The sequence below is a fragment of the Mirounga leonina genome, unplaced genomic scaffold (assembly GCF_011800145.1).
Source record: "Mirounga leonina isolate KUSES-001 unplaced genomic scaffold, KU_Mleo_1.0 Mir_114, whole genome shotgun sequence".
NCBI lineage: Eukaryota > Metazoa > Chordata > Mammalia > Carnivora > Phocidae > Mirounga > Mirounga leonina.
Genome location: NW_023270265.1, coordinates 17,310,403 through 17,327,693, shown reverse-complemented (window position 1 = coordinate 17,327,693; position 17,291 = coordinate 17,310,403). Strand labels below are relative to the sequence as shown.

At 57.7% G+C, this 17,291-nt stretch overlaps 1 protein-coding gene across 2 annotated transcripts in view; it reads left to right on the top strand.

Moving 5' to 3' along the window:
- The first annotated feature begins 3,878 nt into the window (after positions 1–3,878).
- The window catches only part of RET (ret proto-oncogene), a 51,952-nt gene continuing 38,539 nt past the window's right edge, over positions 3,879–17,291 (top strand). For both annotated transcript variants that reach the window (XM_035024586.1, XM_035024596.1), the window contains exon 1: positions 3,879–4,129. In XM_035024586.1, coding sequence (XP_034880477.1) covers positions 4,057–4,129 — 73 coding nt within the window. In that variant the 5' untranslated portion in view covers positions 3,879–4,056. The remainder of the gene's footprint in view (positions 4,130–17,291) is intronic.

The window sequence follows — 17,291 nt, the reverse complement described above, 5'->3', positions numbered from 1 at the left end:
TCCTTGTCAAGCCCAAGGGAGGGTCCTCCACCAGCCAGGTTGAGGTTGTCTGCAAATGTCAGCTGTGGGTGGCAAGGCCGGGGGCGGGGGCCTGCACAGAGTAAGGTGAAGAGTGTCCCTGTGACATATCCCGTGAGCCCAATCGTGGTGTGTTGTGAGTGTGTTGTGGAGATAGCAGGTTTGACATCAGGATGGGTGAGTGGGGAGCCCTGCTGTGGGGCCCCTCAGAGCCAGCTGGTGGCACTGGCTCTTTTTGCAGCTGTGCCTAGAGAAGGGCAAGCCATGGAATGATAGCAGATCTGCCTCCATCTTGACACCTCACCGGGGTTACAGAGTGTAGTAGTAGGTACTATGATTACCCCCATTTACAGAGGGGAAACTGAGGCACTGAGCAGTTAGCTAATAGCTCGCACAGTCAGGCCCGGTCTGTGCTTCCAGCCACTGTAATATGTGCCTGCAGGAGGGACTGAGACCCCCTCCCATGCTCACTCTGACCATATCTGGCCCCCAGGCAAGACCTGAGAGGCCTCTGTCAGTAGTTCCAGGAACTGCTGCCTGGTCTTCCAGTGCCCCCAGGACAGCAGTGTGCTCCTATCTTTGTTTCCCCTTCCCCGCAAGGCACCCCCCGCACCCCCCCCCCCAAGGGCCAGGGTTTCCTGTCCCTGCACTCAGCCTCCACTCCTAACACCTGGCCTTCGCAGCTCCCCTGGACCTCCCTGAGTCCCCACAGTCACCTGGGTCATGGTCACAGAGCATCCTGCCCTCCTCCTACCCCCAGGAACAGCTCCACCCCATTTGGGCAAGCCTGCACTGGCTGGGATCTATCTCTCTGCTGGGCTTGACCTCCACCCTCCCTTCCCTGTGCTGTGCTTTGGGGCCAGATCCAAGGGGCTCCAGGTAGGTCTCACCTGCTCAGAAGCAAAGAACGCAGCTGGGATAACATAGGAGCTGCCTGCCCACTGGGCACTTTATCCTGTGCTGGGGGCAGGGCCTTGCAAACACTATTCAGTCCTCACAGCCACCGATGGGGGGGGGATGACTATTTCAGCCCTCAATTTACACATGACAAAACTGAGGCTCAGAGAGGTAAAGTGACTTGTGCAATGTTACATGACTATAAGTGGCAAAATACAAACTCAGGTCTGACTCACTTCAAAGCAGAATCTCACGTCTGAATCTCTTGGGGCACTTTTTTTAATGTGGATTTTTTTTATGGAGGCGGAGGCCAGGGATCTATGTATTGATAAAAGGTGCCCTGGTGATACTCTAAGGGGTCTGTGGGCAGGGGTGGGGAGCACTGACAACACTGTAATGCACCCTTCCCCAGATCCCAGAGGGCCTCTCAGTGCCTGTGGGAGCCCATGCCCCTCAATACTGTGGTCTGTCAGGGAAAGGATGCTAAGAGCCAACGCCTAAACCTGGGCAAGATGATAGCCATAATTTATTGAACACTTACTGTGTGCCTGGCACTGAGCTTCACCCTCACATGTACTCCTCTTTTTTTCCTCACTCTTCCTTCTGAGAGGGGGATGCTTACGGTTGGGGAAACTGAGGCTGAAAGAGAAATGACTAGGAGAAACCAGGACAGGGAGCAAGAACCTCCTGCAGACTCTTCCAGGAAAATGTCCTGGGGCTGCCCTGGGACAGAGAAGTGAGGAGAAGGACTTCCTGGGGATCACAGCCTGGCATCTTTGAATTCTACCCCAACTTAGCCTCTGACCTCCTCTTATGGGACCTCAGGGAGGCCACATCTATTTCCTCGCTGCTGAGTGAGGAAGCTCCTTCCTGCTGCTCTGATGTTAGGGAGCGTGACCCAATGCCCAAGCCCCCACAGGGCTGAATCACTCCCCTCCCTGCAGTTCTCAGGCTCACAAGGCCAAGTCTTCACCTCCGCCCTCTCCTGGATGCCACTCTGGTCAGGTCTCTGGGCATGCAGTGGGAGAGTGTAGGAATGTCCACCTATTTGAACATAGGCATATACACATATGTATACATGTGCCCATGTGTACAGGGGTAATACGTGTGAAGCCTCCCAGACCTTTCTCTAAGAAGAGGGCAATGCCCCCACCATATCAGGTGTCCACTCAAAACCCTCAAAGGTGGTACTGCGGAGAGGGTGGAAGGGCCTGAGGGGGTCCAAGCAGGACCACAGCCTCAGCCCTTGAGATGGTCACACAGAGCACGCCCAGACATCCAGCCTGTCTAGTGTCAGCCACGGCCCCGCCAGGGTGGTCCCTGAAAGATGTGGGGATGAGGCTGGTTGGAAGAATGGGCCAAGCCACCCCTCTTCCTTCTGCATTCTCCTGCCACAGGAGATTTGCAATGAAGAAGTCCCCCTCAGCCCTTTCCTTCCTACTCAAGTCCCTTCCCTGGGCAGAGGCCCAAGTATACAGCCTTGATGGTCCTTATTAGCACCACAAAGTAGGGCTTATCTGCACCCAAGGGACCCTCCCATGGCAAACTCCAGCCCCATAAATCCAAGGGCCCCGGGGCCTGGTGGTGTATGGCAAGCAACACTAGGTCTGGTGGCCGCAGGGTGGCTCTCCTGAGCTGGCAGCGCTGTGCCCTGGCCTCCCGCCAGCAGGCCTGCTCTGGACATCTCCGCTGGCAGAACCCCCAGCCAGCTTCTGTCTTGGCAGCCCCTCCTGCCTGCGAGGGTGACTTCACTTTGACTTCATATCTGCAGAGGGATGTGCTCATCTCTTATTCAGCCCTGAAGAGGGCGGGGCTCTGCACAGCAGGAAGAGGAGACACTGAGGTAGGGGGACCCCGGGCCTCTTGCCCTGGACCCTCCTATCCCAAGGCTCCATGGGCTTCTAGTCCTCTTCACCTATGTGGAGGCCAGACGTCAAAAGATAGCTAGGGGTGGGAGACAACAGTGGACTTTTCCCACAGCGACCTAGAATCCAACTCCAACCTCACCCCAGGAACCCCCATGTTAGGGGCCCAGAGTCTCAGTCTCCCCCTTTATAGGATTGGATGTGTTTATGGGCATCATTTATTTGGGCAAAAATTACATTATTTTGGGTTCCAGCTAGTTGCTCTCCTACCCAGTCAGTCCGCATCCTAAGAGTTCTTCCTTTTGGGAAAGGAGGACACTCACCCTCCAAGCACCCCATTAGCCAGTGCCAGGCCTCCTGAGCCAGTTTGCTGCTCCCATTGGTTAGACCAGTCTAAAGAGAGGGGGATCATAAACTAGCCCCAGGAGACGTTACCCTGTCTCTCGGCGCGGCCGCGGACATTGTAAGCCACGCGCCAGGCTCGCTGCAGGAGTGCGCAGAAAGCGCTCGGGCTCCCCTTCCCTTGCCCAGGCTCTTCCCCTCCTCCCGCCTCGGGCCCCAGGAGAGGCCGCGCTCCCACCGCGTCTCCCCCCTCTGAGAAATGGCGGAGGATGTGCTCCGCGCCGAGAGCCTGGAGGCGGGGCGCCCGCCTAGTCTCCTGGTCCGCTGGGGCGCACCCCTAGCCAAGACCCCGCAGCCCCGCGCGGTTTCCCTGCCCTCACCGGGCGGCCGGAAAGGGCGAAGCGCAGGGACCCGGAGCGGACGCACGAGCTGAGGAAGAGTGGCTGGGCGTGCGGAGGTGCGCGAACTGGGGCTGCGGGTGGCAGGCCCGCACCCCGCGTCCCTCACCTCGCTCCTATCTCGCACCCGGCCCGGCCGGCATCCCGGTGCCAGCACCCGTCTCCTCTCCAAGCCGGGCAGGATCCGCACCAGGCGCCCCCGGCTGGTACCCCGAGCCCCGCCCTTACCCCCCGCACCCCGCCCGCACCCTGGCCCCGCCCGGCCCGCCCCCGGCCCGCCCCCCTCACCGCCCCGCCCCCCCCGCTCCTCCGGCGCAGCCCGCGCCCGCCCCGCCTCAGTCCCGCGACCAGACCCAGGCGCGCAGCAGCGGAGGGCAGCTGGAGTCCGCGCCCCGACGCTCTGCGCCCCCCGTGTCTCCCGCGTCCGCCGCGCCCCGGGCGGGCATGGGGCGGCCAGGCTGAGCGCCGCACCCCGCCGCCGACACCCCGGGCCCCAGCCAGCAGCCCTCTTGCCGCGGCCCCGGCGCGCACGGGCCATGGCGAAGGCGACGGCGACGGCCGGCGCCGCGGGGCTGCGGCTGCTGCTGCTGCTGCCGCTGCTCAGCGAAGGTGAGTCCTGCCGGGGGCCGGCGCCCGCAGCGGCCGGGGCGAACTTGGCACCCGGCGCCGAGCGGCGGAGCAGACGCGCTCGGAAACGCCGTTCTCGTGGCGGCGGGCGGCGGGCTGCGCCGGGAGCGAGGTGGGGCGGCAGACCCGGCGCCTCGAGGCCCGGGCTGGGCGGGTCTCCCGCCGGAACGGCTCGCGGGCCCGGCGGCCAGGGTCGGTGCCCAGGGCCTGAGCCGCAGCGGCGCGTCCCAGCCTGGTCGCGCCTCGCGCCGCAGCCGCGTCTTGGAGCGAACCGGACGGATCTTGCCGTTTCAGCGCAGGTTGGGGGGGGGGGGCGGCCGGGTGCGGTAGCCCCAGAAAGCCCGCGACTTGCGCGGGCAGTTCCGTCCCTGCAGATTGTTCCGTCCTGGTTTCCTTTCCTCGTTCCACGTCGGTGCATCCAGCTCGGATGTCCTGGCCCGCCCAGGGATGCGGAGGGGATCTGCTCTTCTATAAAAGGTTGCTTTTCCCTCGTGCGTTTTTGCCGCCCTAGTCTTTAAAACACCAAAAGCCCGTGGTTTCTGGGAGGCTGCCCTCGAGGGCCCGCTCAGAGCGGCCCAGCGCAGCCGGCTGAGGGCCCGCCATGGCAGAGTTCCAACAGGCTGCTTTAGAGTCGCACGCCGCGGCCAGGCAGGGTACCCGAGGGAGCGGCCTTTGCGACCAGGAGGCAGCACTGGGCCAACCTTTACCAAGCGCGTATGACCATCTTAGAGTGGGGCAGGGCTATGTGCCGCCCTCGGCCAGCGTCGGTGCTGGGAGGATTGGATGTGGCCTTGCAAAGGCTGGTCACCGCCCCCACCCCAAACAGACAGAATGAAGCCTAACGCCATAGAATCTTTGACCCCGTTCGCCATGCATTTTAGTTTCCCTCGAACCAGCCCTGACTTGATCTCCTCCTTCAGTGCTTATGTATGCACCAAGTTTGTCTCGGACAGGGACAGGGAAGGCTGCCCTACCCCGCTGCTTACAAAGAGCTTTCTGTCCCTGTGGCCTTTGGGAACAGAGGCGGTGGTCCCCTGCCTCTGGCCCCTGGTCTTGCAGCCTGGGTTCACAGACCGGCCCCAAGGCTTCGTTTGTGGAACCGGATCCTGGGTTTCCCTGGACGATACTGAAGCCAGAATGGGTTCCCAGCCCATCATGGGGAGGGCAGGGAGAAGCCCTTCCCTTGCCCTGAGGAGGGATGAGGGGGAGGGAGTCTGTTTCCCATATTAAAACTCTGGGGTCACTGGGCTGCATGGGGGAAGACCCCTAGGAGGCTGCAGTCAGGGCACAAGTAAACACAAACTGAATGTTTTGAAGATCTCTTGTAACCCTGAGTTGTAACTTTGTGGTTGTGGGTGTGTAGTCAGGTGTGAGCCGGAAGCTAGTGCTGGGCAGCCTGGGCAGCCTCTGCAGCCTGCAGGGCGATTTCCCCATGCTCTTCCACAGCCATTAGCTGAGCTGGGCTGCCTGCGAGGCATTAAGGGCTAGACTTTGGGGCCCAGGCTGCAAGGGTCAGCCTGTGGCACTTGGCATGAATGCAGGTGGCTTTTTCACACCCCTGGCCCACAGAATTTGGTGGCCAAAGACAGGCTCTCCGATCAGGGAAAGCGAGCGTCCCACCCCGCCCACCCTCCCCTCGGAATGACCAAGAAATCCCGATTGGCGAGTGCTGAGGGTGGAGAAGTGGCCCTGCAGCACCCAGGAGGACACAGCTGGGGCCCTTGGAGGGGCATATGGGCACCCTTCACTCGAAGCAGCAGCCGTGGAGCTGCGGAGCCCGGTTCTCATTGAGCTGAACCAGACCGCCGCTAGTGAGCCCTGCCACGGCTCCAGGACCCACCCAGGCTGAGAGCAGCTCGGCCCCCGGGCGCCCCCTTGTGGATGCAGCTCTCCAGTGGCCAGGCCTATTGCCCCGGGGAAGCGCTGGGTCTCTAGATGATGAGACCTTCCCCTGGTTGGCCAGACAATTCCCCAAGGCTGGAGGCTCTCTTCTGTGCGGGGGGGCGGGGGGGCTGACGGGAGGGGAGTAGGGAGGTGACCCAGATGAAGAGGCAGGGGCCTAGGCCAGAGCGCAGAGGAAGGAGCCCTGCTGCTTCAGAGCCGGCCAGGAAGGTGGGGACAGGGATGCCGAGAACAAGGCCATGGGACATAAACAGACGCCTGCAGCTTATTCCCTCTCCATGTGTGCACACGGTCATAGTGTGTGACCACATACACCTTCAGAAAAAAGGTACCGACACAGACTCTCCCACATCCTGGTGTCCATGTGTGGGCGCCCACATGCACGTGCGCGCACACACACACACACAGGGTCTCTCCCTCTCTCTCTCCTACATAGTGTCTCTCTCTCACACACACACGCACGGAATCTCTCCCTTCCTCTCCCTCTCTCTCTCTCACACACACAGAGTCTCTCCCTCTTTCTCCCACACACACAGGGTCTCTCTCACACACACACACACACAGGATCTCTCCCTCTCTCTCACACACACAGTGTCTCCCCCTCTCAAACACACACACACAGTGTCTCCCCCTCTCTCTCTCCTACATAGTGTCTCTCTCTCACACACACACGCACGGAATCTCTCCCTTCCTCTCCCTCTCTCTCTCTCTCACACACACACACACACAGGGTCTCTCCCTCTCTCTCTCTCCTACATAGTGTCTCTCACACACACACAGAATCTCTCCCTTCCTCTCCCTCTCTCTCTCTCACATACGCACATAGGATCTCCCTCTCTCTCTCTCACACACACACACAGGATCTCTCCCTCCCTCTCCCTCTCTCTCACACACACAGGGTCTCCCCGTCACACACACACACACACACACACACACAGGGTCTCTCTCTCTGTCTCTCTCCCTCTCTCTCACACACACAGGATCTCTCCCTCTCACACACACAGGGTCTTTCTCCCTCTCTCTCTCACACACCGATCTCCATGTCTCTCTCTCTCTTTCACACACACACACACAAACACAGGTCTCTTTCTATCTCACACACACACACACACAGGGTTCCCCTCTCTCTCTCTCACACACACACAAGGTTCCCCTCTCTCTCTCTCTCTCTCTCACACACACACAGGTCTCTTTCTATCTCTCTCTCTCTCACACACACACACACACACAGGATCTCTCCCCCCACACACACACACTCACTCATACTCATAGCTCGTCATCACAAGACACACTCCTGCCCTTGCGCAAGGATGTGTAATCATGACACCTGTGGACACACACACACTCCCACAATGAGTGTGGCTTGACCCCCCCAATACTCCACCCTCACCCAGGGAACCCAGCCCCTTTCCCTGCCACTCAGACATATTAGGTCCCCATGTATATACATAGGGACCCCTGCCCTTCACCCCCTCATACACTCAAGGACACAGCCCATCAGCCCCAGGGATCCTAGAACCAGAGCTGAGGACCTTCCACCCAAGACTTAGAAGAGTTTTTGGCATTTTGCTGCTCAGCACAGACACAGCCACCCTTGTGGCATGGGTGGGCCATTTGAGTCCCAGCTCTGGGGCTCTCCCAGGCCGACACCTCACCCAGTACCATTTCCCTGACGCCTGCCGTTCCTCCGCAGGCCTCCCAACTCTTGTCTTCCTGGCCTGGCTTCTTGGCTCCCATTTTGCTCAGCACCTGTGGCTTCACGGAAGGACCTGCCCTCTTTCCCTGCAGACCTCCGGGACTTTCATTCCCGGCACCAAAGAAGGGAAGATTTGCCATGACTTGGCAGGTTCCCTCCCAGGATGCCAGACCCACCCTCTGCAGTGTGGCCTGAGCGGGCCACTTATGCCTGGACCAGCAGATGTCCAGGCAGCCCTGCTGGGAAAGCTGCCCCTCCTACTTCTTACTTTCTTTTGGCCCCTTCCTCTCTTTGGCCAGGGACTGGTGGAAGACAAGTCCTGCTTCACCAGCTTACCTGGGCCCAGCCCTTCTTCTCCTCCACCCTAGCCTGTGTCCCTACTAAGCCCCTCTGACCCCTGGGGGCTGCGTGCATCCCACACTGCCTGCCCTGGGCTCCAACAGAGCCTAGCCCAACACAAGGCCACAGGGGATGGGCTAGCTGGTGGGCTCCTAAGGGTGGGGCCTACAAACTGAACAAATGGGGCAGTTTATTGAGCCTGTTGCTAAATTGCCTTTATTCTGCAGAATTGCTTTAGGGATAGCTAAGTAAATCACTGTTTCCTTGGTGGTGTGAAGAAAATGGGATGCATCCACCTAATGGGGAGCTAATGGCCTTTTAGCCAGGGGAAGAGAAAACTAATTAAAAATTATGGTATCTGTTAAAATGGAGCCCAGGGTGCCAAGGGGAATGGCGGGCCCGGAAGCTGCCACCTCCCCTGAGGCCTTCCCCTTCTCTGTGACCTGAGAGAGGCCTGCTCTGTCCTCTGGTCTTAACTGGATAAGGCTGATGTCAGCAGCACCCACCCCAGGGAGCTCACAGCCTGCGGGTCGTCTGCTGAGCACTGCCTGTCTGCTAGCTTCTTGTAACCTCCCGAAACCCTGAGGGACATGGCCTTGGTTTCCCATTTCACAGGTGAGGAAACTGAGCCCGCATAGCCTGTGGACTACAGCCTGTGGAGAAGACTTAGTGAGTCCCCACCCCCAGGCCTCTGGCTTTCCGCAGGTGCCTTCTCCGGGTCAGCGGTGGTGGGGACCAGGGATGGGGCTGAGGAGGGGTCCTGGAAGGGAAAGTAGCCCTGAGCCCGCTCACCCACCAGTGACTCACCTGCTCAGGGCCCCGGCCTGGCCCAGCTGTGGGAGTGAGGCGTGGCGCTGCGCTTGAAACAGGAGCTCTTCTGGGTCATGGCTGATTTCTTAGGTCAGACCATTGCTTTAGCGGATGTTTGGTAGTCTTACGGGTTTGGAGACAGCCCCCAGGCATGGCCCTGGCATAGCCAGCCCCAAGAGAGGGGTGTGTGTGCTCTTGTGTGGCAGGGGAAGGTCTGTTTGGGGGTGCAGCCTCTGCCTGGGCACCCGGCACCTGTGCCGAGGTGGGGTGGGGGGCTGGGCTTCAGGGGGCGTGGGTGCAACTGTGTCTCCTTATCCAGGACAGGGCCCTCCTTCGCAGAGCTCCGGGGCAGACTGAGAGAAGAAAGCACCCAACCAGGCACCCAGGAAAAACGGCAGAGTTGGAGAGGCACTCCCCTGCCCTCCCAGGCAGTGCTTCCTTCCGTCCTGTGGAAGTGGCTACGTTTCTCCTGTGGAATCCCTCCCTCTTCCTGTGGGTGGAGGGGAGGACGCTTCCTGGTGTGACCATAGTGCAGAGGCTTCCGACCTTGGCAGCACTCAGCTCAGGTCCCCATGTCCTCTTCTTTCTCCCTGTGTCCTCCCCTTCCTATATCCTCCTCCTCCCTGTGTCCTCTTCCTCCTTGGTAACCTCCTCCTTCTTGTGCCCTCCTCCTCCATCCACTGTCCTCCTCCCCATGTTGTCGTCTTCCTCATGTTCTCTTCCTTCTCTCCATTCCTCCTGTGTTCTCCCCCTCCTCCCCATGTCTTCCTCCCTCCATGTCCTCCTTCCATCTCATCCTCCCAGTGTCCTCCTCCTCCGCATGTCCTCCTCCTCCTCCCCATGTCCTCTTCCCCATGTCCTCTCCATGCCCTCCTCCCCCTCCCCATGTCTTCCTCCTCTCTGTGTCTTCCTCCCCCTACCTGTGTTTTCCTGTTCCCCATGTTCTTCTCCTCCTCTCTGTGTCTTCCTCCTCATTTCTGCAATTGTTTCTCTGAGTGATTTAATAGTAACAGTAACAGTAATAGTGATCCACAAATACTCCCTGAGGGACCATCTGCTGGCTAGGGAGCTTCTCCAGGGCAGGGGATGCCCTTGGGGAACAACATAAGGGCCTTTTGAACTCAGAACTGTCACTGTGCAGGGAGGGTCAGGCAGTAAAGGAAGCACTGAGCCATCACTTCTCCCAAATACATGGGTGTGATTTCAGAGGAGGTGCTCAAAGGGAGACAGGCTGAGGGGCAGGGTAGGAGAGGGCCTTGGACAGCCAGGCAGGCAAGTGACCCTCCTGGCTATGGGCTGCAATGTGGTGATGACAGCAGGGGGGTCACCCAGTCCCCCTGCCCATCTCCCTCCTATTCCCTTGCTCTCTCTCCTCAGCCTCCCATAGGTCTCTGAGGGCCCTTGTCCATGCTCTATGGGGTGGGGGCGCTTCAGCCCCTGGAAGGCTGGGGCATCAGTACAACTCAGGTCACACCCCGGGAGGCCCTCTGCTGGCCTGGGGAGGGTGCTCCTGGGAGGCTTGAAGGGCTGGGAATGCCCAGGCCTCCCAGAGCCCCTTTGGCTTTCCCTTCACCACCCCAGCATGGTAATCCAGGCCTGGTCTTTGGGGCTTTAAGGGACGCTGTGACTTCGGAGGCCAGGCTCCACCTCACCTCAGAAAACCTTAGCAGATGAGGCTGTCTTTGGGCCAATGCTCCAGGACACTTGGGAGCCCTGTAGACTGGGCCTTCCTGCCCTCCCTCCCCATCTAGACTTCCTACTGTCCACCTTTCCTAAGCTCTGGGACCAGGCAAGGCCTGGGCTCTCGTCAAGCTCAGGCTTCACAGCTGTGTGGTTGTAGGAGCTTCTGGGACCTCCCTTCGTCCCTGAGGCTAGAGCCGTGAAGCCAGTGGGCCCCCTGCACTGTTCCCTCTGAGACTCTGGGCAAGGAAGTGGTGGGACAAGAGGAGGCAGCGACGTGCCATCGTTCCCTCAGCTCCTCCCCCACTGGAGCTGATAGCCCCTAGAAAATGCAGTTGTGGGGTAGGCGACGCCAACAGGACCTTGAGAGAGGCAGTTCGGGCGCCACCTGGGCCCCCAAGGAGAGCAGGTGGCCAGCCCCGAGCAAACACCTCTGTTTGCTTTTGCCTTGTGAGTGGCTCCACCAAGTACAGCAGCCCGGGCACCTCCGCAGAAAAGTCACATGTGCACCTGTGGGCGGGCTGGTTCAAGCTGTCCGTGACAATCTCAAAGCCCAGTGGGGCCAAGGCTGGGGTTCTGTGACAGGCAGGGCCCCGTGACAGGCAGGGCCCCGTTCCAGGCCCAGCTCAGGGGAGATGCCTGTGCCCCTGTAGGCCCAGGTCCCGGGGCCCCAGGCCCCCTCCCAAGTTTAGGCGCCGGCAGCTGCCCCTCATTGCCATCTTGGGCCTTTGCTCTTTTTTTTTTTTTTAAAGATTTTATTTATTTATTTGAGACAGAGAGAATGAGAGACAGAGAGCATGAGAGGGAGGAGGGTTGAGGGAGAAGCAGACTCCCTGCCGAGCAGGGAGCCCGATGTGGGACTCGATCCCGGACTCCAGGATCATGACCTGAGCTGAAGGCAGTCGCTTAACCAACTGAGCCACCCAGGCGCCCCTTGGGCCTTTGCTCTTATGTGACGTGGGGTGCTGATGTCTGGGTTCTTTAGGGCCCAGGGATCCAAGAAATGCTTAGAAGGCAGCATGGCCCAATTGGGGGGGGTGTACAAAGGGGAGTCGAAGCTCTTAGCCCAGCCCCAAGCACCAGCCTGACCTGCTCTCTGATGGGAGACGGGACTCTGCTTCTAAAATAAATCTGAAATCTCCCAGCAGGGTACTAGCCATCAAAGTTGGTTCCAGTGCCCCCTAGGTGTCTGTGTGATCACCAGAAAATTCCAGTGATTCTCACTCTTTTCGAAAGGGGAAAAGAAAAAGTGCGATTTCCTAAAATTTAATTAATGGCCTAGAAAACACTGGGGAAAATGTGCACTCTGTGTACCAGGACCTGAGGGTGGGGTGTGGGGGGGGGGGTTGACTTGGAGGTATACAGAGTGACGGCAGGCAGCTAAGAGAGTCTCGTGAGTTTGTTCCTTAAATTTCTCTTGCCAGTGAAACAAGCAAAGACACAGAACACAGCGAAATAGTGAAAGACAGAGCTGGGGCTGGTCCTGGGTGGGTGCAGGTTTTCTCCTTGCCTGTTCCCCCATCCTGCCCTTCTGACATTGGCTGTGGGGTGTCTGCTGCTTTCTGTCCTTTCTGGGGAGGAGGAATGGTGGAGTCGGGGAGCAGGGCACTGTTCTAGCAGGCACTTAGTCCCTGGAGTAGCCACCCTGCATCTCCTCGCCGGTGGAAGCCGACTTAACGTGCACTTAGCACTGTGGGGACATGCTTTGCCACCGGAGGGATGAGCCTTGTGAGGTAGGCAACCCAGATGGTGGTCTTCATAGGAGACTCGTCCAGAAGGACCACAGACATGACTCCACAGAGCCTTGCAGGGTCTTGAGTGAGAAGCCATTCTAATGGTCTTTGCTGCCCTGCTTCCCACTCACTCGTATCTTTGAGGACAGGTGAGACTGTACTCGGTAACAGAAACTCCCACAGTCTCAGTGACAACACAGTCCGTTGTCTCCTGCTGGTGGTGCATCCTGCTAGCCACTCCATGCCCAGCCATGTGCTCAGGGAGGGGTACAGAGCCAGGCCTGGAGGGGCTCCCGGCGCTCTGCCCATGTTCTGTGGGCTGGAATCCCGTCACATGGCCCTTCCCTCAAGAGAGGCCCAGAGTACAAACGAGAGCGTGGCGGAGGGGAGGGCACGCTGCATATGCTCCTGGGGGCCCCCTCTCCAGACTCACACCCCCGAGCCCCACCTCTTCCACATCTGCTCTCCTGGTCAGCACAGCCAGGGCCTGCGTTGGGCCCTGGGACTGCGGGGGGAGGGATGGCAGATAATTACAGTTTGCTTTTTTTGGTGAAGTAAAATTCACATAACATGAAATCACCCATTGTAAGTGAACAGTTCAGTGGCGTTTAGTACATTCACAGTGTCACAGAGGTATTGCTGCTATTTAGTTCCAAAACATTTTCATCGCCACGAAAGGAAACTCTTAGCCACTAGGCATTGCCCCCTAGCATTCCCACCCGCAGCCCATGGTAACCACTGTTCTGCGTCCTGTCTCTATGGGTTGGTCCACTTTGGATATTTCACATACATGGACCTTTGTATCTGGCATCTTTCTCTTAGCATCGTGTTTTCAAAGTGTGTGGACATTGTGGTGTGTATCCGTATTTTATTTCCTTGTAAGGCTAATGTTCCGTTGGATATAAATATCATGTTTCTTTATACATTCACCTACTGATGAACATTTAGATTGTTTCCACCTTTTAGCTATTGTGAATAAAGCTGCTGTGAACATTCATGGACAAATATCTGAGTCCCTGGTTTCAGTCTTCTTAGGTATGTACCTAAGAGTGGAATTGCTGGGCCATCTGGTAATTCTGTTTTATTTTTTGAGGAATTGCCAAATTGTTTTCCACAGCAGCTGCACCATTTTACATTCCCACCAGCGGTGTGTGAGAGTTCTGATTTGCCACATCCTTGACAACACTTGTTATTTTCTGGATTTTTGTTTTGTTTTAATTATAGCCAGAGTACTGGGTACAATGTGGTATCTCATTGTACTTTTGATTTGCATTTTCCTTTTTTTTTTTTTAAAGGTTTTATTTATTTATTTGACAGAGCGAGACAGTGAGAGAGGGAACACAAGCAGGGGGAGTGGGAGAGGGAGAAGCAGGCTTCCTGCTGAGCAGGGAGCCCCATGTGGGGCTCGATCCCAGGACCCCGGGATCATGACCTGAGCCGAAGGCAGACGCTTAACGACTGAGCCACCCAGGCGCCCCTGATTTGCGTTCTCCTAATGAATAATGATGTTGAACATCTTTCACGTGCTCATTGGCCATTTGCATCTTCTTTGAAGAAATATCTATTCAGGTCCTTCGCCCATGTGTTAATTGGGTGGAGTGTCTTTTTGTTGTTGGGTTTACCTCGCTTTATCAAACCTCCACCAAGTATTGCTGAGGAGCCGTTTTGTGTCATTAGCATTTCATCATGTCAGTGATATTTCTTTCAGTGTCTGAGCCCCAGATCCCTTTTGAGGAGGACGTGGGTTCATCGGCTGTTCAGTGGGGGAGGCTGAGTCACCATAACCCCATTGGGACCCCGAGGACCTTCTCCGAAGACCTGGACCCTGAGGCCACGTTAAGCTCGAATGCCCCAGAAGCGATGGCGTCACGACTTGTGTGCGAGGTGCCCATGCCCGGGGATCGCCGTGTGAAGGACCAGGGAAAGGAGGGTGCCAGGAATCAGCAAGCCACCCAGCCCACCTGACCAGGCAGGACTCAGCAGCCAGGGAACCCAGGACCGCCCTGTCTTGCTCAACCTCAGTCCTGAGTCTAAAAATAACCAGGCAGATGCGGTATAAGTTGATTATCGTAATTATAGCTGTGTGATGTCATGCTGCCAGTCCATTGAAGCCATTTTCCTGGAACAGCAGTGTGAGCTGAGGCACTGCTCCCCGTTGTACCCAAAAGCAACTGGAGTGCTGGCCAGCGGCATGGCGGTGGGCAGGCCTTGACTGAGGAGCAGCTGGAAGGCTTTGTGGGCCCCAGGCAGACCTGGTTCCAGGGTGGGCAAGGGAGAACAGAGACCTGGCTTCTGTCAGCAGGTGCTCTGTACCTGGCCTATCCCAGCCATGCTTCCGAGGAGGAGTTCCGGTCCTGGTTCACGGCTGGGAACCGACCTGGAGAGACTGCATGACACGCTGGTTACACAGAGAGGCAGTGAAGGAGTGCGGGCTTGGGCCCAGCTCTGCCCTTGTCTTTCTGTTTCCTTGTGTTGCACTAAAATCTCTCCTTCGGATCTAGGCTCATGTCTTTTTGCCTCATCATTGGTGGTCTAGGAAGACACCTGTGATTGTAATGCTGCTCCATCCCATGGCCCACACCCTACTCCCAGAGACCACCTAGGTCAAAGCCCACCCCAGTTTCCATCATGCCCACCATCCTGCCATTGGTCCCTGGTCAGGAAGTTCATTCTGTGACTGCTTCTGCACAGACATCACATAGACTCGTAGGGGAATCAGAATTAAAAGGAGCCTTAGCATCAGATGCAACCTCGTCATTTTATAGATGGGGAAACCATATAGATGGGGAAAGCCCTTGGTGTGCAGTGGACCCTCAGGCCCTGCCGGCTTGTCTGGCCCCAGGTCCACGCTGTGCTGGAGCCTGCCTCTCTCAGAGGCTGCCCCAGCTCTCTTCCTTCCACCCTCCCAGCAGAGCAGACCCTTAGGCCTTCTTTGAGGCTTCCCACATCTCCAGAGAGAACCCAGCTTCTGCTCCAGGGATCGTGGTGGCCCTGCCGGGGGTCCTGTCTGCTGTTCACCTGACTGCACCTGCCCTTGCTTATAGTGGGGAGTAGGAAGAGGAGGGGGCAGCAGGTCCAAAGCTGCAGGGAGGGAGTGGGAGGGGCTCCCAGAAGAAGCACTGTGACATCCCAAACCCACCCCACATGGGACCCACATGGGACGGAGTGTGTGTTGGGGGCAGGAGGGCAGGCCTATTCCCAGAGCCCTTGGGAAAAGGGCCTTCCTTTGAGAGGGCCCCTTCTGTTCTTCTCAGACTTGACAAGGAAGCACATTCAGACCACAGGATGGCCTTCCAGCCCCACATCGAGCTAGAGCAGTCCCAGTAGGCCCTGCTCTGACTGATAGGCCGCTGCTGGCTCGTGGAGATGCCTTTGTCCCAGTTACCCCGTGTAGGTGCTACATTCCCAGGGACTGCCCTGACCCTTCCTCGCCAGGAGATACAAGTTGTGGGTCACTATCCACGTGCAGAAGCCGGACCTTGCTGGTTCTACCTTTTCGAATATGTGGTGATAATAGGATCCAGTAAGATGGAGGGAAGGATCCCTCAAGGCTCACTTCTGTATCCAGCAGAGATAGACATGTCGGGCTCCTAGCATTGGTGGGCACCTTCCAGGTGCTCCGTCTGCATGCAGCAACCATTACTGTGTCTGTCCGTGTCAGACAGATACTGCCTGAGCAGACTCCCACCCAGTCACACTTACCTGGGTTTCACCCCATTTCACTGAAATGTTAATAAATTTATACCAGGAGACTTCTAGGGGCACCTGCTTTTTAGAAGAGGCTAAGGGAGGTATGGATGGTTATTTATGATGGCATTTTCAGCCTGGTCTGCAAGCAGGTGGGTAGGTGGCCCAGAGTCCCAGGTCCCAGGGCCCTGGCTTCTCTGCATGTGTGTGCATGGCCGTCACTAAGCAGAAGAGTTTGGTGGCCATGCACACCACCTCAGGCGGGACCCAGCTTAAGTCCTGGCTCACTGTCTGAGTGGCTTTGGGCAAAATGCTTAGCCTCTCTCTGCCTCAGTTTCTCTCTCTGCAAGACAGGCATCATAATCACCCCTACTTCTGGCAGTTGTGTTAATTAAGTGGAACAATGCGTGTGAAGTACTTTAGAACAGAACCTCTCACAGAGAATGCACTGTAGATGTTTGGCCTGTTAATGTTACACAAAAGGAATGCTGGGATGCGGGTGGAGAGGGGGACAAAAATGGGCAGGACCATCTCTGTTCAGGGAGCTCAAGGTAGGTGGGGGTGACAGATTTGTATAAGTCTGAGTCACAGTGCCCCACTGGGTGCATGAGGGACAGTTCCCCAGGCAGAGGCACCAGGGTCAAAGCTGATAATGTCCTGGCCAGTCACCCCAGGCTGGGGCCAGCACACCGGAAGTCAGCTGGGGCCTTGGGGCATGCGAGTCCTGGAGCCACGGGGGCCTGGTGACCCGCACACAGTCATCGGCAGGCCACTTGGGTGGCCAGTCTTTTTCCAGCCAGGCCTTGCCCTGGGTAAGAAATTAATTGTAACCTAATTGGCAGTTTCCTTTGCATAGAAGCCGGAAGGAACTGCTCATGGGGCTGGTGATTAACTCAACAGCAGCTGGGAAATCACATTTGGGCAGGAGCGTCCATCATCTCTGTGAGGCCACTGCAGCTGGCCTGGACGGACGTGGCCATGTGGGTGGTGGCTGCGGGTGCATGCAGGGTGTGGCCTGGGGCCCGGGCCCCTCGGAGCAGAAGGCTGAGACTTGTGCCCAAAGGGCAAGTCCGGGCTACTAGCTCCCACACGGCCTGGGCTGTAGACCTCAGTCATTGACCTCACTGCCCCAGACTTCAACCATGCCCAGACCCCTTCCCCACTCTTGGCAGATGGCTACCTGGATGATGTGGGCAGGGTCAGGACACCTGGGCGCTGACTGCACTTCTACCATGAATGTGAGAGGTGAACCTCGGTTTCTTTTTCCCATCATCGAGTCGGGGGAGGGATGTCCCTG